General features: G+C 50.8%; 1 protein-coding gene across 35 annotated transcripts in view; it reads left to right on the top strand.

The window, feature by feature from the left end:
* Positions 1-4,388: 4,388 nt before the first annotated feature.
* The window catches only part of ENDOV (endonuclease V), a 102,605-nt gene continuing 79,887 nt past the window's right edge, over positions 4,389-27,106 (top strand). For 11 of the 35 annotated variants that reach the window (XR_010838214.1, XR_010838213.1, XR_010838217.1 and 8 more), the window contains exons 1-9: positions 4,389-4,497; positions 4,815-4,986; positions 14,726-14,860; positions 15,069-15,108; positions 16,091-16,227; positions 17,102-17,170; positions 17,515-17,643; positions 20,123-20,196; positions 21,039-21,097. Coding sequence is in view for 28 of the 35 variants with exons in the window: in XM_067021441.1 (XP_066877542.1) it covers positions 4,442-4,497; positions 4,815-4,986; positions 14,726-14,860; positions 15,069-15,108; positions 16,091-16,227; positions 17,102-17,170; positions 17,515-17,643; positions 20,123-20,196; positions 21,039-21,097 (871 nt within the window). In the remaining 7 variants the exon portion in view is untranslated. Of the gene's footprint in view, positions 4,498-4,814; positions 4,987-5,786; positions 5,916-14,725; positions 14,861-15,068; positions 15,109-16,090; positions 16,228-17,101; positions 17,171-17,514; positions 17,644-20,122; positions 20,197-21,038; positions 21,098-22,736; positions 22,802-22,838; positions 26,886-27,106 lie in introns of those variants that run through there. The other 24 variants (XR_010838216.1, XR_010838218.1, XM_067021436.1 and 21 more) reach the window with 14 other exon arrangements.

Raw genomic sequence — 27,106 nt, 5'->3', positions numbered from 1 at the left:
TTTCCCCAAGTGTATGACTATCTGGTCCTTTGTTTGGGTCTCAGCCAAGGCATAATAACACTCAGAGAGAATATAAAACCAGTCACATTTCTGAAAAAGGAAATAAAGAACAGTCAACACACCCTGGTCTTGTGCTGCTTTTCTCACTGTGTTGTGCCTTTTCTTCAAAATCTACTTGATGCTTCTGACCTCTCTGGACTAATTCCTATTCCTAGGTAGCTCAGCACCTGTTAGCCCTGGGATGACAGTTGTTTACAAGTCAGAGGTAAATGTCTTTTCATACATATTCTGAATGAGATGATGACTCAATCAACTTGAAATTGGGCCCATGGAATGGGGAGAGCTACAAAAATAGAAAATGCTCGCCAAGGACACCATGGGCCCTTCAGCACCACTGGAGGGAGCCTAGAAGAATCCGTGCCACATTTCCATTATTTTGGTTTCTCTTCACCATGTTTGATAAAGGGGAGCACAGGAATCCAGGATTTGATACAATATCCACTTGCATGTAGTAACCTATGATTGTTGAATCATTCCATGCAAAGGCACTCTGCCACAATATCAGCTGGATTGTGTATTTAATGGATGTGAGAGTGGGGGAGTTGCTTGTTCATCCCTTCAGTTTGCACTTGGAACTCCTTTGATACCTCAGAGTTGGGATGGAGCTGGCCAGCCTGTGAAGACCTCCTTTGGTGGGTGGGGGGGAGAATTTTTTTTCCCACTTTTATGAAGGTTTTTTTTTTTTTTTGATGAAGATAATGTTGTTTTGTATGCTATGCTTTCAAAGTGTTAACTGTCATTATCTAGCATTATCTTGTTTGTACAGAAATACACTGGCCTAGCACAGGCAGATGTAAATTTTGTTATACTTGTCATAGCTGTTTTAATAAACTTGAGTTTTGTTGCTAAAGAATCCTCTCTGGGGTAGAGGCTTTGGGGAATGGTTTCATGTGTTCATGGAGATGTCCTTGCAGGGGTGTCCATAAAGTGGAAGGTTCTTTTTTTAAAAAAATTTTTTGGGCTGCGTTGGGTCTTTGTTGCTGTGCGTGGGCTTTCTCTAGTTGTGGTGAGCAGGGGCTACTCTTTGTTGCGGTGCGCGAGCTTCTCATTGAGATGGCTTCTCTTGTGGAGCCTGGGCTCTAGGCGCATGGGCTTCAGTAGCTGTGGCACGTGGGCTCAGTAGCTGTGGCTCACAGGCTCCAGAGTGCAGGCTCTGTAGTTGTGGCACACAGGCTTAGTTGCTCCGCGGCATGTGGGATCTTACTGGACCAGGGATCGAACCTGTGTCCCCTGCGTTGGCAGGCAGATTCTTAACCACTGCGCCACCAGGGAAGTCCCAAAGTGGGAGGTTCTTGACAGAAAACATACACTCTGGTTTAGAATGTGACAGGGTAAACTTTTCCTGTGGACAAAATGACAGCAGAGCTGAGGTGGAGTTTCACACTGCTCCCCGGTCGCCAGGCTCAGGGGCTAAAGCTTAATCCTAGAGGGCTGCCCTCCCACTCCCTGCCTAACGGGACTGGAGGATAGCAGAGCTCCAGCCAATGATGAGTAACAGCTGACTCTGTCAGAGGGCTGGGCTGTGGGATGGGCAAACAGCTCCTCAGGAAAAGGAAATAGACACTTGAGAGAGAAACAGTAAACTTCCAGCAGCCCACTTTTGTTCCAGTGGCAAAACACTCCTTTAGGGGAAAACTGCATTTTCCTCTTCTAAAATGAAGAGGTTCCTCCAGGAGAGAACCCCATGGTCTGGAACCGCAGCAAGAAGAGGCGCTGGTTCATGAAGGAGACGTGCCCCCCGCCCCGTGTCTTCTTTCTCACAGCGTCTGTGTCAAGTCTACCTACTCCCTTCCTCAGTAGCTCCTCACTGACCCTGACCTTCCCCTCTAACCCTGCCTACTCATTCTCGTTTCCATTCATATTCTGGATTTTTCCTGCTCCACAGTTCTGTCTGCTTTCAGCCCAGGGAGAAACATTCACTAGGTTGGTGATGACTTAATCTGAAAATCTTCACAACTGATCACTGCCTCCTTTCTAAGACCTTACTATGTGTGTAAATTATTTATCTTTCATCAGTGGCTGTAGGATTTTGTCACGTGTTAACTGAGACAAGTCGAGCTATTTATTTTATTTATTTATTTATTTATTTATTTTTGCGGTACCGGGGGCCTCTCACTGCTGTGGCCCACGTTGCAGAGCACAGGCTCCGGACGCGCAGGCTCAGCGGCCACGGCTCACGGGCCCAGCCGCTCCGCGGCATGTGGGATCTTCCCGGACCGGGGCATGAACCCGCGTCCCCTGCATCGGCAGGCGGACTCGCAACCACTGCGCCACCAGGGAAGCCCCATGAGCTATTTCAGTCACTCCTAGGTTCAGGCAATTCCAACCCGGAAACAAACTTCTAGTGATAAACAATCACTGTGAAGAAAGGGCTTTGCTCAATAGGTAAAGCTACCCATGTCCAGCCTCGTGCAAGGGCACTGCTACATCTCTGACTTCATATGTTCGCGCCAAGTGTAAGGTCGCTGTATCGGCTGGGTCTAGAGAGACACTAGATGAGAAGGTAGAAGAAAGCCTGAGGCCTTGAGCTGAATAACAATCCATCCAACCATGATTAGCATTTTTATTGCTTCCTGCTGTTTCTAATCCCTCTCCTCACTAATTAATCCCGTGCTCAAACATTATGAATCTCATTTCCAACTGGAAAAACACCAGGAAAGTGCCTTCTCCCAAGAAAGCAAATGCTGACAAGACTCAAACCTCATCAGACTGAAGTGTATTCTGGGGACAACAGGACTGTGCTTCCTTCTGAGGAGCTGGGATTATTTCAGGAAGCCATCTGGGGCAAGAGCAGAGAGAAACTGGAGGGGAAAGGGCCCAGCTGGAGCACCTGGAAGCCACCCCTGCGACTGCATATCCTATAAAGGCCTGCCTTCAACCCTGCTCCCCTTCCTTCACACCTAAACCCACTTGCGGAGTGTTACACATTCCCCAGCATTCCTTCCCCATCACCATGCCTGTACCCTGAAGCACATCAGAACCTCAACCCAGAGTACTGCTCCTTCCTCAGCACCCAGTAACTGCCTCCCGTGGAGATGGAGTGACTCCTGTGGAGTGAATGACTCCTGATCACTAAATCGAAATGCCTCTGTGTCCTGACTGCTCTGTAACACAACAAGGCTGACACACAGTACAGCCCAGATGGACCTCAGAGTAAATCTTGGCTCTCCCATTTGCCGCCAGTGGTCAAATGCCATATGAAGCTTTTCCTGAACCTCAGACTCCAATCCTGTATTTTCCTCGAGGTCTATATTCAGACTAGATTACTTATCCATATACTAATTCTCCTAGTAGAATATAAACCACTGGTTAAATAGCTACACTTCAGCCTAGCTGGCTGCCTTTCAGTACATCAAATACACCAACCTCTTTGCTATCTCAGACCTTGAAATGCTCCCATATTATTTTCACTCCAGCACTTAACACAACTGCAGTTCCACCATGAGGAAGCTGTAACCCCAGCATCTCACACAAAACCTGGCACAAAGAGAATGGAATTACTATTCATTCAATTGAACAGCAGGGGTCAGTCAATGTTCCACACGTCGTCCGTAGTAAGTCTTTCTGCTCACCAAGTCTTTCTGCTCACCAAGATCCACCGGCTCAAATTTACGAGTCTGGCCCCACTAAGGGCTGTGTCCTGTCCTCAAAGAGTCACTGAAACGGAGGTCAAGGTGCCATGTAAGCGGCAGATGCTTGGTGATGGCGTTCAGGACACACTACCCCAAAATATGGCACATTGGCGTACTGATCTTAAGCCGGAGAAATTCGAGAAAACGGCAGAAGCAGCAAGATCACTCCTGCTTCTCCCATTTTTCACTCCAAATCTCCCACGTGAAAGGTCCCCTCCCTGTACCAGGAAGGAGAAAGACATTCTCATCACCAGAGACAGGGCGTTTAAGGACAAGAAGGTGAGCAAACCTCCATCCGGTTTCACTATTTACTACCCACAGCCCAAACCCCTCTGCCTTAACAGTTCTTCACAAATTCATTGTTTCTTTATCCAAAAGGTATAAAGCTTCCCGCTCTGGTCACTCCTTCAGGTCTCCACTATCCGGTGAAAGGTCCCATGTACGTGTAGAAATTCAGTAAAATGTGTACACGTGCTTTTCTCCTGCAGATGTTTGTCAGTGTAACTTTCAGATCCCGTCGGGGGCCCTGGACGGGGACAACTTTCCTTCCCCCACGGCTGCGGGGAAAGGCTGACTCTAACGGTCAGCGGCCGCTACTCCCGAGCCGCTGGTCCCCAGCAGGGCCTCAGGCCAAGAGGCGGCAACGTGCCGGACCCCCACAGGGCGCCGCCATCCCAACGACGCAGTCCGGCGCCTGCGCGCGGCGCTCCAGAAGTGACGCCACCGGAAGGGGCACTCAGGGCCGCGCCATGGCCCGAAAGGCGGCTGGGAGGCCGCCAGAGGAAATACTGTCGCTCTGGAAACGGTAATGGGGCCAGAGGACGCGTAAGATCCGGGGACTGGAGCGACGAGGTTCCCCGCGGACCTCCGACCTCGTAGTCCCCGGCTTGGGGCCGCGGGGGCCTGCGACCGTTTCCGGCGTGCTGGCGAAAGGGCGTTCGGGAGCTGTAGCTTCCGGCGACGCGTCTGGGTCCCGGGGAAGGGAGGGGTTGAGACCGGGAGGGTCCCCCGGCAGAGCCCCGAACCCCGGGCCTGGACGCTCCGCGTGTGGGCGGCCGCAGCCGGACCGCGGGGTGGGGGGATCTGGGCTGGGCCTCCCGCTGGACCTGTTTCTGCCCTCAGGGAGCAAGCCCTGTTGAAGACACTTGTCGTGGACCGGGACACGGAGGCGTGGCAACGGGACCCCGCTTTTTCGGGTCTGCAGAGGGTCGGGGGCGTGGATGTGTCCTTTGTGAAGGGCGATAGTGTCAGCGCCTGCGCCTCCCTGGTGGTGCTCAGCTACCCTGAGCTCGAGGTAACTCCGGGGGGACGCTGGCCAGACGCCGCTCCGCTGGGCCCCGGGGTGCATTAGTGAGAGAGTTGGGGCTCTGGACAGGGAACAGTGTTAGGGTAGAACCCCACTTCTCCTTGCGTGGGAGTTCATTAATGAATTGGGAAGCCTTTGAAAAAAAGAGGATAGGGGACAAAAACTGAAGTCATTCTGTGACTTACGTCCAAATAAACTCATGATCTCCAAGTTTGGCCGTTATCTTGGGCTCCCCATGTCAGGGACCCACAGCAACACACCCTCAAGTTGCCCAAGCTGGAAATCTCTGTCATCCCAGACCCCTCACAGCAGGTCACACACGAACTCCATTTTTTCTCCCCCCTAAAATCACTGGAGTCTTATCTATCCACTTGTCTGCAATTCTGCTGTCCCTTCCCTGGCTGTGCCACCGTCACCTCTCCTGTAGGCGACAGGCAGAATCTTTCCTGGGTCTCTTCTCCATGCTGCCATCAGAGCAATTTTTCTAAAAACCAAATATGAGCAGGTCACCACCTAGTCCACTTAAAGACACTTAAGTGCCTATCCTGTGATCTCATGGTAACTAAAAGTAACACGGACAAGGCATAAAGGCCGTTCGTGATCTGACCCCTGCTTAACGTAACTCCCTGTAGGCTCACCTCTGGCTACCACCCGCTCTTCACCCACTTCCCACTCCAGAGGCCTTTGGCTTCCTCAGACACGCCTTGCTGTATCTGCCTGCCTGACCTTAGCAGTGATGTTTCCTCTCCTGGAATGTTTTTCCTGGCTAACTCCTCCTCATCTCTTAGGTCCTCCAGTAAGCCCCCCTTCGTCCTGCAAGACCAGGAGTTGCTCTCAGCACCCTCTCATTCCTCTTTATCACACTGGGATGGAATTGGCCTGTGTGTCTCCCCTACCAGAATGTAAACTCCACAATGGTAGGAACCATGCTGTATTGCCCACCGGTTGTAGCCTCTGCACCTAGTTCAATGCCTGACACATAGAAGACGATCGAATAGATACGTGAATGAATGAACAGTGTGCCCACGATTCCTTTGGAGTCAACAGCTCAGGAAGCCTTGGCTAAAGAAGAGCTTGAGGAGGAAACCTCTGCCCTGCAGCTTCAGCATTTCCCCCTCCCTGCTCCTCTGCCTGCTCCCAAAGCTACCACCTTCCTGCCTCAGCGTCTTTGTGCTTTACTTGGAAGATCCTTTAGTCAAAATTCAGCAGAAATATATTGATACCTGACTCAGAGTTTGGTGAGGAATAATTGAGATCACGCATGGAAAGCAGTTAGCATAATGGGCGTGTGGTAAGCCCTCAAAAATTAAATGCTAAGCCACTGTTAATTCTGAGGATGACTTCTCGCTTCTCAAGACCCAGTTCACTTGTTCCCATTGCTCTATATCTTTCTGTACCTGCAGAATTAACCACCCCCTCGTCTTTGTCTTGGACCTGTTTCTTTTTTTTTTTTTTTTTTTTGCGGTACGCGGGCCTGTCACCGCTGTGGCCTCTCCCGTTGCAGAGCACAGGCTCCGGACGCGCAGGCTCAGCGGCCACGGCTCACGGGCCCAGCCGCTCCGCGGCACGTGGGATCCTCCCGGACCGGGGCACGAACCCGCGTCCCCTGCATCGGCAGGCGGGCTCCCAACCACTGCGCCACCAGGGAAGCCCTTGGACCTGTTTCTTATGCATGTACTATTACAGTACTTCTCACACTGTATTAAAGTTATCGGTTTAGGTGGTACTCGCAGATCTTACAGCCTGTTAACAGAGCACTCTCCTTTTGCAGTAGTCTTCCTCCTCTCATTGCAATAATAGTTTTGAATAGTCCCCCTTACCTCAAAGAAAAGTTATTGGTATATTCTGGTTTTCCCACCATCTGTAGGTTCTGAAGGGCAGGGTTATACTGTATTTCTTTTGGAGCCCCAGCACTGAGCAAAGTGCTTGCTACTTGGATGTAGTCAGCACTTGTCATCCTGTGCTATGGAAGCTTAGACTAGGGAATGATCTTGAAATAGTCTGGTCCAGTGACTCCCAAATGCCCAACCATGGATCTATGCAATGAGAGTCGCCTGGAAGTGCATTTAGAAATATGGATTCCATAGGCAAATCCATATAGACACAGTAGATTTGTGGTTGCCAAGGGCTAGGGAGTGGGATGGAGGGTGACTGCTAATGGGTATAAGAATTACCTAGGGGTGGTGAAAATGTTCTAAAATTGGATTATGGTAATGGTTGCACAACACTGTAAATACCAGAAAGCGTTGAATTATACGCTTTAGGTAATTTTATCGTGGTAAATTATATCTCAATAAAGTTGTTAAAAAAAAAAGATTCTAGGGCCCCACTCCCTTTACTGATATTTACCTTTTTAAACAATCCTTCCTGTGATTCCAAAGCAAAGCCAGGCTGTGAATCATTAGTCTCCCTTTTGCACAGCCAGGAATCCTTTCCTCACCATCCCGGACAAATCGTGGCCTCACACCAGAGCCCGTTCCATAGTTGGAAGCCTGGTTCGTATGTTCTCTTCCACATGGAACTGAAATTTAGTTGTTTGTGACTTCTGCCTTAAGCTGCAGAGCACAGGACAAACGTTTCCTACCCTCCTATTTGAAGACAGTCCTGTGTTCTGAGTCTCACTGAGGTGATTTCCAGCTCCTTCACTTGCTGCTTGCCCTCCAGCCTGCCCTCGGTGATCAGGGCCCATGTTTACATCCAGCACCCAGAACTGAATCGAGTACCTCAAGTGCAGTTCAGCCTTTTGGTTCAGCCGTTTGGTGGGCCTAATGCACAACGCCAGCTTAGGTTGAAAGTTGCATATCTTCACAGAGATTACTGACCAGATCATGCCCACACGCTAACTATACAACTGATTTTTCCTTCTCCCAGATTTTTTTTTAACATCTTTATTGGAGTATAAGTGCTGTATAATGTTGTGTTAGCTTCTGCTGTATAACAAAGTGAATCTGCTATATGTATGCACATATCCCCATATCCCCTCCCTCTTGCGTTTCCCTTCCTCCCACCCTCCCTATCCCACCGCTCTAGGTGGTCACAAAACACCAAGCTGATCTCCCTGTATGATGCTGCTGCTTCCCACTAGCTATTTATTTTACATTTGGGAATGTATATATGTCAATGCTACTCTCTCATTTCATCCCTTCTCCCAGATTTTTAACTTGAAAATGTGTACACATACTGAAAAGTTGAAAGAATAATACATTGAACACCTGTGTACCCTCTGCTTAAGAGTCAACTGATTTTGTGGTCTTTTGTGTGTGTACGCACTGAAATTCAAGAGTGCCTCCTAGAGGTTGTGACAGCTCAGCAAACCTGTCCTAGAATGATATTTTCCTACATAATGGCAGGGTCGTTATCACACCTTAAAATATACATACATTATTCCATCACCACCTGAATCCCATTCCATAACACATTTCCCCAGTTGTCCCCATATGTCTCTTAAAGCTGGTTTTGTATTTTTCTCTGATCTGTAAAACTTTGACATGTGTTATGTTATAGTTGCTGTTGATATTTTTGAGGGGGGTCCAGTATATTGCTGTTTACTTTTTTTTTCAACGAAGATACATTTTTTTAAAATTTATTAATTTATTTTTTATACAGCAGGTTCTTATTTGTTATCTATTTCGTACATATTAGTGTATATGTCAATCCCAATCTCCCAATTCATCCCACCACCACCACCAGCCCCGCCTCCCCTTAATTTCTTAATTTTCCTTAATTTCTCTTTCTGATCTTTTGTTGTTAGTGTATAGGAATACAAGAGATTACCGTGCATTAATTTTGTATCTTACAGCTTTACCAAATTCATTGATTATCTCTAGTAGTTTTCTGGTGGCATCTTTAGATTTACCTATGTATAGTATCATGTCATCTGCAAACAGTGACCGTTTTACTTCTTCTTTTCCAATTTGTATCCCTTTTATTTCTTTTTCTTCTCTGATTGCCATGGCTAGGACTTCCAAAACTATGTTGAATAATAGTGGTGAGAGTGGAAATCCTTGTCTTGTTCCTGATCTTAGAAGAAATGCTTTGTTTTTCACCATTGAGAATGATGTTTGCTGTGGGTTTCTCATATGTGGCCTTTATTATGTTGAGGTAGGTTTCCTCTATGCCCACCTTCTGGAGAGTTTTTATCATAAATGGGTGTTGAATTTTGTCAAAAGCTTTTTCTGCACCTATTGAGATGATCATATGGTGGTGGTGGTGGTGTTTTAATATTTATTTATTTGGTTGCACCGGCTCATAGTTGTGGCAGGTGGGCTCTTAAGTTGCAGCACATGGGCTCCTTAGTTAGTTACAGCATGCGGGCTCAGTAGTTGTGGCACATGGGCTTAGTTGCTCCGTGGCATGTGGGATCTTCCTGGACCAGAGATCGAACCCGTGTCCCCTGCATTGACAGGCAGATTCTTTATCCACTGTGCCACCAGGGAAGTCCAATCATATGGTTTTTAATTCTTCAGTTTGTTAGTATGGTGTATCACATTGATTGATTTTCATATATTGAAGAATCCTTGCATCCCTGGGATAAATCCCACTTGATCATGGTGAATGATCCATTTAATGTGTTGTTGGATTCTGTTTCCTAGTATTTTGTTGAGGATTTTTGCATCTATATTCATCAGTGATATTGGTCTGTAATTTTTTTTGTAGTATCTTTGTCTGGTTTTGGTATCAGGGTGATGGTGGCCTTGTAGAATGAATTTGGGAGTGTTCTTCCCTCTGCAATTTTTTGGAAGAGTTTGAGAAGGATGGGTGTTAGCTCTTCTGTAAATGTTTGGTAGAATTCACCTGTGAAGCCATCTGGTCCTGAACTTTTGTTTGTTGGGATATTTTAAATCACAGTTTCAGTTTCATTACTTGTGATTGGTCTATTTATATTTTGTTTCTTCCTGGTTCAGTCTTGGAAGGTTATACCTTTCCAAGAATTTGTCCATATCTTCCAGGTTGTCCATTTTATTGGCGTAGAGTTGCTTGTAGTAATCTCTTATGATGCTCTTTGTATTTCTGGTGTCCAATGTAACTTCTCCTTTTTCATTTCTAATTTTATTGATTTGAGTCCTTTCCCTCTTTTTCTTGATGAGTCTGGCTAAAGGTTTATCAATTTTGTTTATCTTCTCAAAAACCAGCTTTTAGTTTTATTGATCTTTGCTATTGTTTTCTTTCTATTTCATTTATTTCTGCTCTGATCTTTATGACTTCTTTCTTTCTACTAACTTGGGGTTTTGTTTGTTCTTATTTCTCTAGTTCCTTTAGGTGTAAGGTTAAATTGTTTATTGAGATTTTTCTTGTTTCTTGAAGTAGGATTGTATTGCTATAAACTTCCCTCTTAGAACTGCTTTTGCTGCATCCCATAGGTTTTGAATCGTGTTTTCTTTTTTTTTTTTAATTTTTTTTTTTTTTTTTTTTTTTTTTGTGGTATGCAGGCCTCTCACTGTTGTGGCCTCTCCCGCTGCGGAGCACAGGCTCCGGACGCACAGGCTCAGCGGCCATGGCTCACGGGCCCAGCTGCTCTGCGGCACGTGGGATCCTCCCGGACCAGGGCACGAACCCGTATCCCCTGCATCGGCAGGCAGACTCTCAACCACTGCGCCACCAGGGAAGCCCTGAATCGTGTTTTCATTGTCATTTGTCTCTAGGTATTTTTTTTGATTTCTTCAGTGATCTCTTGTTTATTTAGTAATGTATTGTTTAGCCTCCATGTGTTTGTGGTTTTTACATTTCTTTCCCTGTAATTGATTTCTAATCACAAAGCATTGTGGTTGGAAAAGATGCTTGATATGATTTCAGTTTTCTTAAATTTACTGAGGCTTGATTTATGACCCAAGATATGATCTGTCTTGGAGAATGTCCTGTGTGTACTTGAGAAGAAAGTGTAATCTGCTGTTTTCAGATGGAATGTCTTATAAATATCAGTTAAATCTATCTGGTTTATTGTGTCATTTAAAGCTTGTGTTTCCTTATTAATTTTCTGTCTGGATGATCTGTCCATTGATGTAAGTGAGGTGTTAAAGTCCCCCTCTGTTATTGTGTTATTGTCGATTTCCTCTTTTATAGCTGTTAGCATTTGCCTTATGTAGTGTGGTGCTCCTATGTTGGGTGCATACATATTTATAATTGTTATGTTTTCTTCTTGGATTGATCCCTTGATCATTATATAGTGTCCTTCCTTGTCTCTTGTAACATTTTTTATTTTAAAGTCTATTTTATCTGATATGAGTATTGCTACTCCAGCTTTCTTTTGATTTCCATGTGCATGGAATATGTTTTTCCATCCCCTCACTTTCAGTCCGTATGTGTCCCTAAGGTCTGAAGTGGGTCTCTTGTAGACAGCATATATGTGGGTCTTGTTTTTGTATCCATTCAGGGAGCCTGTGTCTTTTGGTTGGAGCATTTAATCCATTCACATTTAAGGTAATTATCAATAAGTATGTTCCTATTACTATTTTCTTAATTGTTTTGGGTTTGTTTTTGTAGGTCCTTCTCTTTTGTTTCCCACTTAGAGAAGTTCCTTTAGCATATGTTGTAGAGCTGGTTTGGTGGTGCTGAATTCTCTTAGCTTTTCCTTGTCTGTAAAGCTTTTGATTTCTCTGTCAAATCTGAATGAAATCCTTGCCAGGCAGAGTAATCTTAGTTGTAGCTTCTTCCCTTTCATCACTTTAAATATATCTTGCCACTCCCTTCTGGCTTGTAGAGTTTCTGCTGAGAAACCAACTGTTAACCTTATGGAAGTTCCCTTGTATGTTATTTGTCATTTTTCCCTTGTTGCTTTCAATAATTTTTCTTTGTCTTTAATTTTTGTCAGTTTGATGACTATGTGTCTGCACTTCCTGGACTTGGGTGGCTATTTCCTTTCCCAAGTTAGGGAAGTTTTCAACTATAATCTCTTCAAATATTTTCTCAGGTCCTTTCTCTCTTCTCCTCTGGGACCCCTATAATGTGAATGTTGGTGTGTTTAATGTTTTCCCAGAGGTCTCTTATGCTGTCTTCATTTCTTTGCATTCTTTTTTCTTTATTCTGTTCCATGGCAGTGAATTTCACCATTGTGTCTTCCAGGTCACTTATCCGTTCTTCTGCCTCAGTTATTCTACTATGGATTCCTTCTAGTGTATTCTTCAGTTATTGTATTGTTCATCTCTGTTTGTTTGTTCTTTCATTCTTCTAGGTGTTTGTTCTTTAATTCTTCTAGGTCTTTGTTAAACATTTCTTGCATCTTCTCCATCTCTGCCTCCATTCTTTTTCCGAGGTCCTGGATCATCTTCACTATCATTATTCTGAATTCTTTTTGTGGAAGGTTGCCTATCTCCACTTCATTTAGTTGTTTTTCTGGGGTTTTATATTGTTCCTTCATCTGGTACATAGTCCTGTGCCTTTTCATTTTGTCTATCTTTCTATGAATGCAGTTTTTCATTCCATAGGCTGTAGGATTGTAGTTCTTCTTGCTTCTGCTGTCTGCCTTCTGGTGCATCTTCACTAAGATACATCTTGAGTTGACTTCCATGTCAGTTTCCCCAAGTTCCCACTTGGTTCTTTCAATATGTGGGGTCAGATCTTCTTTTATTTTTGGAACGTTTCTTAGATTGTGGTTTTAAGTATTAGTTATATTTATTATTTCAGCTCCATAGTTTTGTTTCTCTTCTTCAGTCATGCGTATGCTGGGTTTTCTGTCTTGTCAGGTTTTTTTGTGTTTCTGTTTTTATTTCTGCCAGGTTGTGCTCTCTGTCTGCCGTTTAGTTAACTTACCTCTGCTGCACAGCTGGTTGGGGGCAGCATTTCATCAGCTCACAAGGTTTGATCTTTGCCTTCTGAGTTCTTGTAGTTCTCTGTTCACTCTAAGTTGTACTTAGGTACTTCCCTGGTGTTCCAGTGACTAAGACTCTGCACTTCCACTGCAGGGAAGATTCTGCATGCCACACAGTGCGGCCTTAAAAAAAAAAAATGTATTTAAACAGGAAACTCAAGGGCCAGGGGTTTGGGTGCCTCAGTGGGTTTCTTAAATCATGAGGGACAGTGAAGTATAGTCGTGCCAATAAAAGGCATCCTTTTCAGAAGCAAAGACGGCCAGTGTCTCTTCTGATTCTTTGATACTCTCATTTCCAAAGGACCTTACACTTCTGGCCTCGCTCTCTTCTCCACAAGACCCTAGGGCTCGCCTGTGTCTCCCCAGAGCAGCACCTTCCTGATAAGGCTGGGGCTGCCTCCCAGGTCTCATTCCATCAGGCTCCCCACCACTAGGCCCCACCACACCCCCTGCCCTTGCCCCTTCCCCACCTGCCTTTCTGGCCAGGGGCCCAGAGCTGGTTCTGTGAGTCTGGGCTGTTTATTTCCGCCTGTAGGTGCACACCGTTGCTTGTAATTGACTTGTCTCCCAGTAACGCTGTGGGCATGGGGTACAGGGGCTTCATCTCCTCTCCTGTGGATCTCTGGTTCCTGGAGCTTGTGCAGAGGGATTCATACAAAGCAGCCACCATCATCCTATGGGAACTCAGGCCACACTTGAACTTCATGCATGTCCCCGTGAAGAGTCATCCTGTTGCATGGGGTTTAGCACTCCAGCCTGCCGGGTTCGCTGTGAATCGAATTCTCTGGTCTGTCATCCAGTTGGACCCTGCCCACTCTAGGTCATTGGCAGTTTGATGAGTTTCCTGTGAGACACTGATAAAAATGTTGGAAGGACGAGCCCCTTCCTCCATGCTATTAGAGTAATCCCTTCACTTAAGGACATGTCATTATGACCTAGCTTCAAGGGAGAGGTGGAAGTATGATTTTGAAAGCTATCACCAAGAGATTGGGGGGTGGGTGGGATGGTCAGTAACAATCCAGCACATCCGAAGTTTCTGGAGAATGTGTGCTTAGTGGGAAACGTTCTCACCTCCGGCCGGTCTGGCTGTAATGAAAACTCAAGGTTTAAGGGGCTTAGGGCTACCGCCCTGTGCTCTGAGCGGGTCATTACATGCTAATCAAGTACCAACAGGACCTCCTCTTCCATGCTGTGTTAGGACTTTTCAGTTTGAAGAACAGTCTGCCAGAGGGTGTGAAAATTCTGGGTGGTCCCCAGCAGGTCTGCCTCAGACTCCTGGCCCTCACTCCTACCAGCGTGAGCCAGGCCTTTTAGCACATCCCCAGGGGTATCGTCTCTTCTCTCTCTGGGGTTATTTGCAGGTGCAGCCTCAGAATTTTTCTTTTTGGATTCTCCCATCCCTTGGGACCCAATTCTCTTCCAAACTGCCTCACTCTGAGATCGTGCCTGTCCTTTTTCTGAAATATTTGTAATCTCTTAAAGCCAGAGTTGCCCTTCTTGCTATTGTAGCCTCTATGAAGACTTGGCCTTTTCTTCCCAGAGGCCCCTTCTAATATGGCACTATGGTGTCTATTCACAGGTGCTTCTTGTGCGTTGTCTTCTGTGAGCCTCCAAACAGCCTGGCAGCGGGGTTGGGTGGGGAGGCAACAGGTCTGATTTACAAAGGAGGCAGCCTGAGGAGGGCCTGATACAGACCAGGTGTGGCCAGTGCCCTTGAAATGGCAGCATTTGAATCCCCACTGCCCATCTGCAGGGTGGATTACCTGTCTCCAGATAGTGAGGCCGGGAAGGGGGCGACTTGGGGGTGGGCCTGGGAGACAGAGGGAGTGACAGGGATTGTCAGATAAGGGCCAAGGGCATGTGAGGGTGTGGGGGAGGTGGCCAGGGCCGCGCGTGCCTAGTGACCTGGGTGCCTGGTGGCAGGTGATGTATGAGGACTGTCGAATGGTGAGCCTGACAGCCCCCTACGTGTCAGGCTTCCTGGCCTTCCGAGAGGTGCCCTTCCTGGTGGACGCGGTGCAGCAGCTGCGGGAGAAGGAGCCCCGCCTCATGCCCCAGGCAGGTATCTCACTGGGCTGGAGGAAAGGCCCTCCACAGGCCCCACCCCATGGCAGCGAGAGATCCCATGAGCTTCCTGGAGAAGTGATTTTGCCTCAAGAGAGATCAGACCTAAAGAGCTGGTCCCCTCCTCTTGCTCTGGGATGCCCCAACCTGATGGGCAAGGGGCACTTCAGCTGACTGTGACTTTCCCCTGTGGTTCTTCCAGGTCCTTTTTGTGGATGGAAATGGAGTGCTCCACCACCGAGGTAAGCCTACTCCCAAGACTCCCCGAGAGGGCTGTAAGAGAGAGGGACCAGGAGGGGTGCAGTCTGCCTGCACCAGGCCCCAGGCCCTCTGCCACCAGCCTGGCCTTGCAGCTCCTTCTGGCCTTGCTTTCCTTGTCAATACCCCCTAGTAAGGAGCCCTTACTTCTCTTCACCCCTGCGCCTTTCCTGCCTGCTTCCACCACCTCTGCTGGCCCAGCTCAGGTACCAACATCCAATTTGGACCTGATGCTTCCAGAAGTCTCAGGCCCTGAGCCCAGCTAGCCTGTCCCACTGGCGGCCTGCCCTGTGTCCTAAACAGAACCTTGCCTGAAACTGAACAGGAACAGACAGGTGTGCCTGTTCCCCACTGACGCAGGGAAACCCACACCCACCTGGGTGCTGGAACCTTGTCCCGGGGAGAACCACCAAGGGGGAGGGGCTGTCTTATCCTCATATACAAGCCTGGGGGTTGGGTGGCAGAGGGAGTCAGGAGGGGTGTGATTTTAGCCCCTGCCCTGGGAGCCTGTGGGCCCAGAGCCACCCTGGATGCTAGTGCGGGCCCAGCAGGCCAGCCCTGGGCCTGGACCCCAGTCACTGCAATCCTTGCCCCCTGGCAGGAACCCCAAAGTCCTGGGGGAGTTAAGGGCAGAGATGCAGAGGCCTGAAGGTGGCCACAAAGGGGAGGGGAGGATGAAAGGTGTCAGAAAATGAAAGAAGCAGGTGAAGCATGTGAGCACGCTAATTATAATCAGGCTCCTAATCTTGTCAGAACGGGGCGGAGTGGGGGAGATATCCTCTACCCAGCCTGGAAGTCAGGGTAGATGGCCACGTCCGAGGTCAGGGTGGGGCTTAGAGCCCTGTCCCACAAGTCCTTGCCCACCGGCAGTCCTCTGTTCACGTGGAAAAGTTCAGCAAGCCTCTGGTGTGGCCCCCATCCCCACACTATCTCTAAACTGCTGGGCTCACTGCCTCACCTCCCCAGCCTCATCTTCATCTGCCCCTGCAGGCTTTGGGGTAGCCTGCCACCTTGGTGTCCTCACAGACCTGCCCTGCATCGGGGTGGCCAAGAAACTTCTGCAGGTGGATGGGCTGGAGAACAACGCTCTGCACAAGGAGAAGGTGAGGGGGCCAGAGTCCGCCCCACTGCAGACCAGCTCCACCTGGGACGCTCTCCTCCCAGCCTGGATTGCTGGCCTGGAGTGAGGAAGACCAGCTTTCTTTGCGCGCCTTGTGTGCCTTGTGGGTGGTGGGTAATCTCGGGAGACTTGGAGCTCCTCTCCCAACCTCTGGGTGCACACTTGCCTCCTCTCCACCCCTGCCTGCGTGCTGCTGTGGCACCCCACGTTGGGGCAGAGCCTCCAGGTATCGGGGACCAGGCATTTGGGGCCTGTACAACACTCTTTACTTTTCCGCCTGCCGTGCCACCCCCATCTGCCTGGGGCATCTCCCTCCTCTGGGACCCCCTCTGGCGGGAGCTGGTGACACGTGGCTCTCTAACCTGGACGACCAACTCTGAGAACGGGTCAGTTACATCTGTCTCATCCTTCCAGCTCCCCCATGCCTGCGTGGAGTGCCTGTTTGTTGAGTTGACAGGGGCCCCTGACGCACCCAATCGGCCAGTCCCCACCACCACCACTCCAAAAAGTTTGTCAGGTTGAATCAGAAGTGCTCAAATTTGTAGCAGGAGAGAAAGCAGCAGGAAGTAAGTGGCCTCGAGTGGGTTGTGGCCGTGTGTGTGCACCAGCCTGGTGCCTCCACCCTGCAGCACTGGGGCCTGGGTGGGCTGCTGCCTCTTCTCTGCTGCAGAATGGGGAGGAGAGTACCTTGTCAAGGTGAGATGGTGCTGCAGGCTGCGCTTGGATGCAGGGTCCACTCACGATGGGCCCTTCCATCTCCTTGCCCAGCGGCTGCTCAGGTTTTAAAAGTGAGCAGGCTTGCCTTCAAGCCTTTCACCAAGAAAGGTGTTTTTCGAAGTCTTTTTTCTGTTTTCCAGATACGGCTCCTGAAGGCTGGAGGAGACTCATTTCCTCTGATGGGAGGCTCCGGGACCGTCCTGGGCATGGTGAGTGGCCAGGGGCCTGCACCCCACCGAGGCAGACCCCTCAGCTGAGGGCCAGAGGGGGCCCTGGGTCAGCATCCGTGTACGTGCGCGCCCCAGAACCCGTCCACCTCTCCCTATCTTCCTGCCACTCCGGCTGACCCTGCATCTTTATTTCTTCCCCTCCCCCACTGTGCTGAGGGGGCCTCTGGGCCCTCACTCGCCCCACCCTGTCCCTAAGACAAACAGCAGGAAGGTGCCCCAAGGGTGCTGCCAGTCTCCCAAGCTCCCGCCCGCCACCCAGGACATGTCAGTCCTCCAGCCCACAGAGCTTGCCCAGTGCCCTGACCTCACCCTCCCTGTCATAGGCCCTGAAGAGCCACGACCACAGCACCAAGCCCCTCTATGTCTCTGTGGGCCACAAGATGAGCCTGGAGGCAGCCGTGCGCCTGACCCATGGCTGCTGCAAGTTTCGGATCCCAGAGCCTGTGCGCCAGGTGAGTGGGCTGCCAGGTGGGTAGACTAGCACACGGCACGTGCTCTTCCTGTACTCCCGGGCTGAGGGTCCACAAGCACCTGTGGGAGAGTCAGTTTGGGCCACACTAGGCTCCAGAGGGGAGGAGAGGGGCCTGGAAGCTGCAGAGGCCTGCCCTGCCTGGCCCGGGGATCTGCTGTGCCCCTGCACTCAGCCTTTCAGCCTCTGGCACCCTGGGTCATCGGGAAAATCAGCTGACGTCAGCTCAAATGGCAGAGTGGCCTGCCAGCCCCTGAGGGCCCAAGCTGCCCAGCTGGCCTGAGAGGGAGCGGCCGTCCTCGGGTGGGGGGCCCCTGCAGGGCTGCTGGGCACTGCTGAGGAAGACTTGGGCCAGGGATGCCAATCAGGAGACTCCAGGGTGTGGCCACACTAGGCACCCAGCACCTAACTTGGGGCCCAGGGGGATCAGAACTCTGGTGAACGAGTCGGCTCAGCTAACCTCATGCAGGATGCCCTTGGGCCGCCTTGGTGGTCTTGGCCATGACAAGGTGCAGAGCGGGTGCAAGTCTCAGGGAAGCCCATGAGGCGAGGATCCACAGATCCTCTCAGGGAGAGGCCTGCTGGAAGAGGGGGGAAGGGCAGTCCAGGCCTGAGGACCAGCATTTGCAAAGGCCCTGGGGCAGGAAGGAGTTTGATGCCAGAAACTCAGAGGAACTTGTGGCTGGAGCCCTGGCAGGGGTGAGTGGGCGGAAGCCTGTGTGCGTTGCAGGGGGGCAGAACTTCAGGTTTACTACAGGGCCTTGGATGTGAGTTGGGAGGGGACACCATCAGATTTGCCTTCCAGGCAGGGACTCTATGTTGCCTGCTGCTCCGTGTGTCCCTGAGGCCTGTGGTGCGTCAGCTAGAGGCAACCTAGCCAAGGTGCCACAGGCCCGCTCAGTACTCTCAGCTCAGCACCAGCTGGTGACGCCGCAAACCTGAGGGTCCTGGCTCTGCCTCGACTACCCCAAGAGCCCCGCAGCCTCGGGGTTTGGGGTCCCCCGGCTGCTGATGTGCAGGGAAGCCTCCAGGTGGCAGCAGCAGCACGCACGCGGCTGTGGATCTCGGCCTCTGCCAGCAGCTCTCTGGGCTGCGAAGAGTCAAGGCCTCTAGGGTGGCTTCCAGGGTGGACTTGCTAAGTGTCCACCAGCCTCAGCCTCCTTCCCTCCCCGTACAGGGTTCATAGGTGCACAAGCCTGTGATGTGTCCTGGCCCCAGGAAGCCTTTCCTCCTCCATTCCCATCCACCTGTGCGACCTTGTGGGGGGTGGGGTGACGACCCGAGATTTCTCCACAGGCCCTCAGAGCCAGGGACTCTGCTGAGCTGGTACGGTGGGCAGGTCTCTGTCCCTTTTGTGTCTCGCCTTGCCCCAGAGTGGATGATAGCTGTGTCCTTGCAGGTGGGGGGATGCCCTATAGAGTGCCGTGAGCCCCTCAAAGGTAGGCAAGGACCGTGTGTCTGCCCTAGAGAAAAGCCAGACGTCTGCACCCAGGAGCCCACCAGCCCCATCGCTTCCAGGAACAGGGTTTGGCCTTGTCCAGTGGCACTGGTTATCTCTTGGTCCATCTTCTTCCTTGGCCCACTCACCTGTGTACACTTTGCCCTTCTGACTACTTCTGTAAGCTCTGAGGAGAATCTGAGAGAACGGCTTAGGGCCTGCTCCGTTGGTCACAGGCCCGCTGCCCCCAGCTCCCGGGCCAGGTTGCTGCAGGGGAAGGCGGGAGGTGCTGCCTTTCATCTCCGGGGCCTTTCTCCCGGAGCACCCTGCCGCCCACCCTGCCCGCTTGCCTGTTCACTCTGAAGTAGAAACAGTCGGAGGGATTAGCTGTTGTGTCCTGTAGTCACACGGCCTAAAGCGGGGCTGAGCCATCTGAGCCGGGATCAGGGGCCTCCCTGAGGCCAGGTCCCCTAGAACGGGCAGAGCCTGTGGGAGAACCTGAGCCGCAAGGTCCTGGGGGCCCCACTCAGGCCTGTTCCCCTCTCCCCAAGGTGTGCCCTGATCCCAGCCTGTGGCCCCCAAGCCCCCTTTCATTCCGGTGACTCTGCAGAACTTTCCAGACACTTCTCCAGGGACAGAGGTTGCAGCTGACACTAGCCAGGGAGCCAGATGAACCAAAAGTGAGGACAGACAAGCTGGGCTGAGGACACCCTTCAGAGAAGAGGGCTTTAGCAGAGAAACTGTTGGCTCAAGCAAAACCTACAGGGAAGCTATAAACCCACTGAAACAGGAGCAAGGCACCCAGCCCATTTCCTCAGGCCCTTCAGGGAAATGCTGTCAAGTACCCCGACCAGAGGGCCTGACTTCCTGGCACCCACGCATGATGGGGCTGCTGCTCCTTGTCCCTAAGACTGGGCCTCCGTGGGCTTTTCCAGGAGGGGCCACCCTATCGAGTGGGGACTGGTCCAGAGGCCAGCTTGGGACCCCAGCCATCCCCTCTCACTCGAGCCATCCCTTTCCTCAGGCTGACATCCGCTCCCGAGACTACATCCGCAGGACCCTGGGAGTCCAAGGGGCCCCTGCCTTGCAGCCAGAAAGGTGAGTGCTGGGGTGGCTGGGTCATGCCCCCATGGGGCCACTTTTGGTGGCTGGGCCTCTCTCAGCGGTGGCGCTGTGACTCAGGCCAGACAGGCAGGGCCAGGCAGGGGGCGCAGGGTTCCTGAGGGGACAGAAGAAGAGCCAGCAGAATGCTGGGGCCCAATGTGGACTCCGTGTTCATTGGGAAGTGTCCAGCAACCCCCAAAGCCCAAAACTCACTTCCCTCCAGGGCGCCCCCTGCTTACCTTGGTCCATTTATCTGTGAGGCACTGGGATGTCGTGGTCTCCACAGAAAGGGTGAGAGAGTCAGATGGTCCCGGTTCATGTCCTGGCTCTGCACCTGCTGTGTCGTTTATGCTCTCAAAACCTGTTTCCTCACCTGTGTGGTGTGCATGGTGATTCTCGCCCCGCTATGTTGTGGTACAGTCACAGCCAGCAGGGGCTGGTTACTTAATCCTGACGGCACTTACCGTGAGACAGGCACTGTGATCACTTTGCCGATGAAGAGACTGAGACAGCGAGGTTTCCGTTGCCAGTTTGGACTTCAGGCCCATCCTCTCCCACCAGGAGTCCTTGCAAGCACGGCGTTTCCTTTGTGCTCCCTTTTCCTCCAAGCCCGTGCTGGCCTGGGCCTGGCTAAGCTGCTTTGAGAACTGTGGGAAGGTGTGGCTGGGACCCCTGAACTCTCCCAGGGGTGGGGGCTGGCCGTCAGGATCTGCCTTGCCCTCTGGCCTGGGCTCTTGCACCCCTGAGGATCCAGGTCGGCACAGCTTCCAGGGACCACCTGGGGATCGAGGGGGCCTCTGACGTGTGATGCTGTGCTTTCTTGATGTCATTACCAGGAGCAAGAAGGCACAGAGGCCAAAGGTGTGCCCCCAGGGAGTCTCAGAAGAGCCTGCAGGTAAGGACAGGCCCCTCAAAGCCCACAGCCGAAACCCCAGGACACACCGGAAAGCCCCAGGCCCAGGTGCCCAGGGGCAGTAGGGCAAGGCTGGCACCGAGCTGGATGCCAGTAAGACTCGGGCTGCCTGTGGCCCTGCTCCAGCTCGTCTGTAGGGACTGGGGGAGTGGCCCCCATAGCAGGTGGGACACCCCGGCCCGAGGACTTGGGGACGCAGAAGGCACAGCCCTGCTCAGATGGACTGGGGTGGCCACCTTTCCATTCCATGGTCATGAGGCCCGGGGGCCTGGAGAGAGCTCAGTGGCAGACAGAGCTCACACGGCAGAGCGGCAGGCCCAGAGAGCACATGACGTGAATTTCTCAGGAGCACAGAGAGGGATTCAGAGTTCATAGGGGATTTTCTGGTGTTTTTTTGTTTCGTTCTGAAAGTGCCCAGGTGGGCTTACAGCTGCCAGACTGCACATACATGCACACCTTCTCCTTGCCCATCTGCTCCTCTGAGTACATGTGCCGCTTTCACTTTGTGTTTGTTGATAAACCGGCACGTCCCTCCCTGCCGACCAGCTACACTGAGCCGCTTCTGCCCCGGCCGGGGAGGGTCCAAACTGGGGTGACTGCTGTCAGGCTTGGCCCCTGACTGCCCAGCCGGTCTCCAGCCTGCCTGCTGCTGGGACGTGCAGGGCCAGGAGGAGGGGAGAAGAGCAGCGTCTGAGCCTGGAAAAGGCTGAGCGTGGGGGGACATACAGGGGCAGTCTGGGCTGCAGGGGTGGGGTGCCAGACAGAGGGCTGGCACCTGTACCCGAGGAGATGGGTGTGGGATCTGCTGTCCTGGACACGGGCCCTGAGGGCGGGCAGCCCACTGTGTTCAAGTGCCAATAGCTCTCCCTGTTCCTGTCAACCCGACACACTACCCCCCTGCCAGCCTCTTCACCCAGAGGCCCAGCCTCAAAACGCGTCTCCGCTGTGGGAGGGCAGCCCTGACTCTGGCCCCCTGCCTGGCCACTCCTCTTGGTGGGAGCTAGAGTCCCAGGGAGGCGGACGGCCCCACCCACAGCCCCTGGGTGCCTCCCAAGCAGCCCCAGTCCTCCACCTCCTCCCAGCTCACCCCCAGGTTCCCTAAGGACTCTGAAATCTTTGCTGAGGGGTGTGAAGAATCCTCGGAGGCCTTTCTTGCCATTTATCCTGCCTCTCGAGAAGAAGCTGCCTGTCATGGTTTGATAGCCTGGGATGGAAGCCCAGGGAGGCCCCGGGTCCCAGCGCTCCTTCCACACCCCGCTCTGGTGTCTCTCCTTTCATTCAGAATGAGAAGGGAGCTCTCCTCCAGGGCCTGGGCTCCTGGAAGAAGCAAAGGGGACAAGTAAGCAAGGCAGCCAGCTATTTGGGGTCAGCTGTCCCCCTTCCCCTCACGCTTAACCGGTGCTCCCAAAACCCTTTGTAAGGCGGGGCCAGGGGCTGCCCCACATGGTGGTAGTAGCCCCTAGTCAGGACATTGCAATAGGAAGCAGGGCCATTCCACGGCAGGGGGCTTCGGGGTACAGAGGGCCTGCTGGGACCAGGTCGGCTGCTGGGTGCCACCCACATGCTTATGGGCTCCACTGGTTGGCCCACTGGGCTCAGCAGCTTCCGGCATGTTCCACAGGTACCTTCGAGGGGACTCCTTCAGGCAGGAAGGCCTATCCCAGGTTCTGATCTGTGGTCCTCCCCATATGTCCTCGCTGGCACATCTTTTTTCTCACCTCAGCTTCTACTGTCCACCCAGTCCTGAGACTGAGGAAAACACCTGCTCTTCACAGCCAGTGGTACACAGGGAACCCCAGCTCACCCCATCCTCCCTAGCAGGCCCCCGGCCTTCTGCCCACTCACCCCAGGCTCTGGGATGCTGTGCCTGTGGCTTTAGAACCTGCACCTCAGTCAGTACCTGAGGCTTTTGGCTCCCCTGTGCCGGCGGTGCCCCAGCTCTCCCTGCCTCTGGACTGAGGCATGGGTCTGTGTCCTGGGAGAGAAGGTGGAATGCGGCATCTGATGGTGCCCGGAGAGGGACCGGTCCTCCCTCTCGGAACCTGTTTTCTTGTGGGCATACAAGCACCTGCTTAGTCCAGTTGGGGGATTGAGTGTGAGGATCCACGTGGAGTCCCTGCCGGCGGTGGCACAGTCAGTTCCCAGTTAATGAAGGATGGGCGGCGTCCAGCACCAGCTGGGCTCCACGCTGAGACATTAGTGGTCAGAGGCAGGGACAGCGTGGAGTCCCGTCTGAGGTGTGCAGGAGCACGGGGCCATGGCCAAACCATCTCCCTAAAATCCCTGATGGTCACTGGGCACAAACAGGCCTGGGCAGGGTTCCACTGGGGAGTCACAGCTGGATTAAGCGCAGTCATAGTCCTGGGGGCTGCCCAAGGACAAGGGAAACAGTGGCACTTGCCTGGGTCCCAGGCAGCTGCTGCCTCATTCACACCCCTGCTGAGTACAAGGGTGCTGAGCCACCCCAGATGTGCCCCGAGCCTGGTGCCCAGGACTCTGCCAGGGTGGCCCTCAGGAGACTCAGTCCCAGCCTGCCACCCATGCAGGCCCTGCCTGGCGTGCCACAACCACTGCCCTCCTAACTTCTTCCAGGTCTCTCCCTGCCCAGAGTTCATCAGGACCAGGGGGTGGGGGGGACTGAGGAGCACAGGATGGAAGCCAGGCAGAGCTGGCTGGGTCTGACGGCTTCGTACTGACTGGCCTTGGGCAAAGCTTCGAGCCTGTAATGGGGATACCTGTGTTGTCTCCCCGGACAGCCGCAGCCCTGTGTGGAGTAGCCGTGGCACAGAGCCTGGCACGCAGTCAGTCCTTGCAAAGAAAGTGACAAGGTTTGGAGAAGTGGGGCCCACAGGGGCCAAGGTTGATGGTCATCACTCTGCAAGGCTGTGCTGACTGCACCAATGGGAAGGGAGGAACAGGAAGTAAAGGTCCTCATTTCCTACTGAGCTCCTCCCACCACCCCAAGCCGCCAGAATGCAGGTCCTGCAAGGGCTGGCAGGAAGGACTGTGACTCCCCAGCCCCAACTGCACCTTCCCCTTCAACGCCTGCCCCACGCACATGCCAACAGGAGAGCTTCCCATGGTGCCCGGAAGCTCAGGGTGATGTCCGCAGCAGCATCCCCTGGGGACCCATCTCTAAGACAGGCACAGAGATGGCCGAGACCTCCTACTGGGGTGGGACTGGGGCTTTGCTTAAAGCCACTGCTTCCTCACTGACCAGAGGAGTCAAGTGGGCCCCCTGGGCTGAGGCTTGGACTGCTGTGGGGTCCCTCATCCCCATCCCCCCCACTTCAGTGAGAGGCAGACAGAGCCTGATGTCAGTTTGCAGACAACTGAAAACCTGAGTAGTTTTTGTTTGTTTCAAGGTTAAAGTCATGTAACAAGTCAGCATTTTAACATCTTTAAGTGCACTGTTAATTGGCTTTTAGTATATTCAGCATCTTGTGCAGGCACACCACTATCTAGTTCCAGAACTTTTTCATCCCGTATCCATTAGCAGTCACTCTCCTCCCCCCCTCCCCCCCTGCCCCAGCCCCTGGCAACTACTAATGGGCTTCCTGTTTCTGTGGACTTGCCGATTCTGGGTACCTCATAGGAATGGAGTCACACGAAGTATGTGACCTTTATGTCTGACGTCTCTCCTTAGCATGATGTTTTCAAGGTTCATCTGTGTTGTAATATGGATCAGTACTTTTTTTTATGGCCAAATAATATTCTGTTGTATGGATAGGCCACATTTTGTTTATCCATTCATCTACTGATGAATATTTGGATTATTTGGGGCTATGATGAATAATGCTGCTATGAGAATCGACGTACAAGTTTTTGTGTGAACTTAACGTTTTTAGTTCTCTTGGGAGTGGAATTTCATGGTAACTCTCCATTTAACTTTTTGAGGAATAGCCATACTATTTTCCTGCTGTTTTCCGTGGTGGCTGCACCTTTTTACCACCCCTCCAGCAACACAGGGTTCTAAGTTCTCCACATTCTCACCAACACTTGTAATTATCTGTCTTTTTGATTCTGGCTATGCTAGTGTATGTGAAATGGTATCTCATTGTGGTTTTGATTTGTATTCCCCTCATGATTAATGATCTTGAGCCCCTTTTCATGTATGTATTGGCTATTTGTATGTCTTCCTGGGAGAAATGTCCACTCAAATTCTTTGCTATTTAAAAAATTGGGTTGTTTGTCTTTCTGTCATTGATTGAGTTGTACAAGTTCTTTATATGTCCTGGGTACCAGACCCCTTTCAGTTATATAATTTACAAATAGGTTCTCCCATTTTGTGGGTTGTTTTTTCATTTTCTTGATAATGTCCTTTGAATGAAAGTTTTAAAATTTGATGAAATCCAGTTTATCTGTTTTTCACTTGTTGCCTGTGCTTTTGGTGTCATAACGAAGAAACCATTGCCTAATCTGATGTCACAAAGATTTCCTCCTGTGTTTTCTTCTAAGAGTTTAATAGTTTCAGCTCTTACATTTAGATCTTTGACGCATTTTGAGGTAATTTTTGTATATGGATATTTGGGTCTCTTGCAATTCCATATGAATTTTAGAACCAGCTTGTCCATTTCTGCCCCCAAAAAAGGCAGTTGGAATTTTGATAGTGATTGCATTGATCAATTTGTAGAGCATTGCTATCTTTTTAAAAAATAAGTTATTTCTTAAAATAAATTCATTTTATTTATTTATTTTTGGCTGCTTTGGGTCTTCGTTGCTGCGTGCGGGCTTCTCTCTAGTTGCAGAGAGCAGGGGCTACTCTTCGTTGCAGTGCGTGGGCTTCTTATTGCGGTGGCTTCTCTTGTTGCAGAGCACAGGCTCTAGGCGCACGGGCTTCAGTAGTTGTGGCACACAGGCTCAGTAGTTGTGGCTCATGGGCTCTGGAGCACAGGCTCAGTAGTTGTGGCACACAGGCTTAGTTGTTCCACGACATACGGGATCTTCCCGGACCAGGGCTCAAACCCGTGTCTCCTGCATTGGCAGGCGGACTCTTAACCACTGCGCCATCAGGGAAGCCCTGAGCATTGCTGTCTTAACAATATTATGTCTTCAAATCACTGAACACAGGGTCTTTTCACTCATTTAGATCTTTAATTTCTTTCAACGATGTTTTGTAATTTTCATTGTACATGCCCTGTACTTCCTTTGGTAAAATTTATTACTGAGTATTTTATTCTGTTTGATGCTATTGTAAATTGAATTGTTTTATTCATTTTATTTTTGGATTGTTCATTGCTAGTGTATAAAAATACAATTGATTTTTGTATCTTATATCTAGCAACTTTGCTGTATTCATTTATTAGCTCTAATTGTGTGTTTGTGTGTTCTTTTAAGGGTTTTATATATCAGATCATGTCTTATGTGAATATAGTTTTACTTTTATTTCTTCCTTTACAATCTGAATGCCTTTTATATCTTGTTCTTGCCTGGTTGTCCTGGCTGGAGCCTCCGGTGCAATGTTGAATGGAAGTAGGGAGAGTGGACGTCCTTGTCTGGTGCCTGATTTAGGGGGAAAGCTTCACTAGAGTATGATGTTAGCTGTGGGTTTTCCATAGATGCCCTTGATCAGATTGAGGAAGATCCTTCTATTCCTAGTTTCTCTGTGTTTTTATCATGAAAGGGTGTTGGATTTATCAAATGCTTTTCTGCACCTATTGAAATGATCATTTTCCTTCATTCTGTTAATGTGATGTGTTATATTGATTGACTTTCATATTTTGAGCCACTCTTGAATTTATGGAATAAACCCTTCTCGGTCATGGTGTATAATCCTTTTACTAAGCTGCTGAATTTGATTTGCTAGTATTTTGTTGAGGATTTTTACGTCTATATTCATAAGGTATACTGGTCTGTACTTTTCTTGTGATGTCTTTGTCTGGCTTTGATATGAGGGTAGTACTGGCTTCACAGAATAATTAGGAAGTGTTCCCTCCTCTGAGAAGGATTGGTGTTGATTCTTGTTAAACCTTTGGCAAAATCACCTGTGAA

This window comes from Kogia breviceps, chromosome 19 (assembly GCF_026419965.1).
Source record: "Kogia breviceps isolate mKogBre1 chromosome 19, mKogBre1 haplotype 1, whole genome shotgun sequence".
In the NCBI taxonomy this organism is placed as follows: Eukaryota; Metazoa; Chordata; class Mammalia; order Artiodactyla; family Physeteridae; genus Kogia; species Kogia breviceps.
This window is presented reverse-complemented; position numbering and strand designations above follow the sequence as displayed.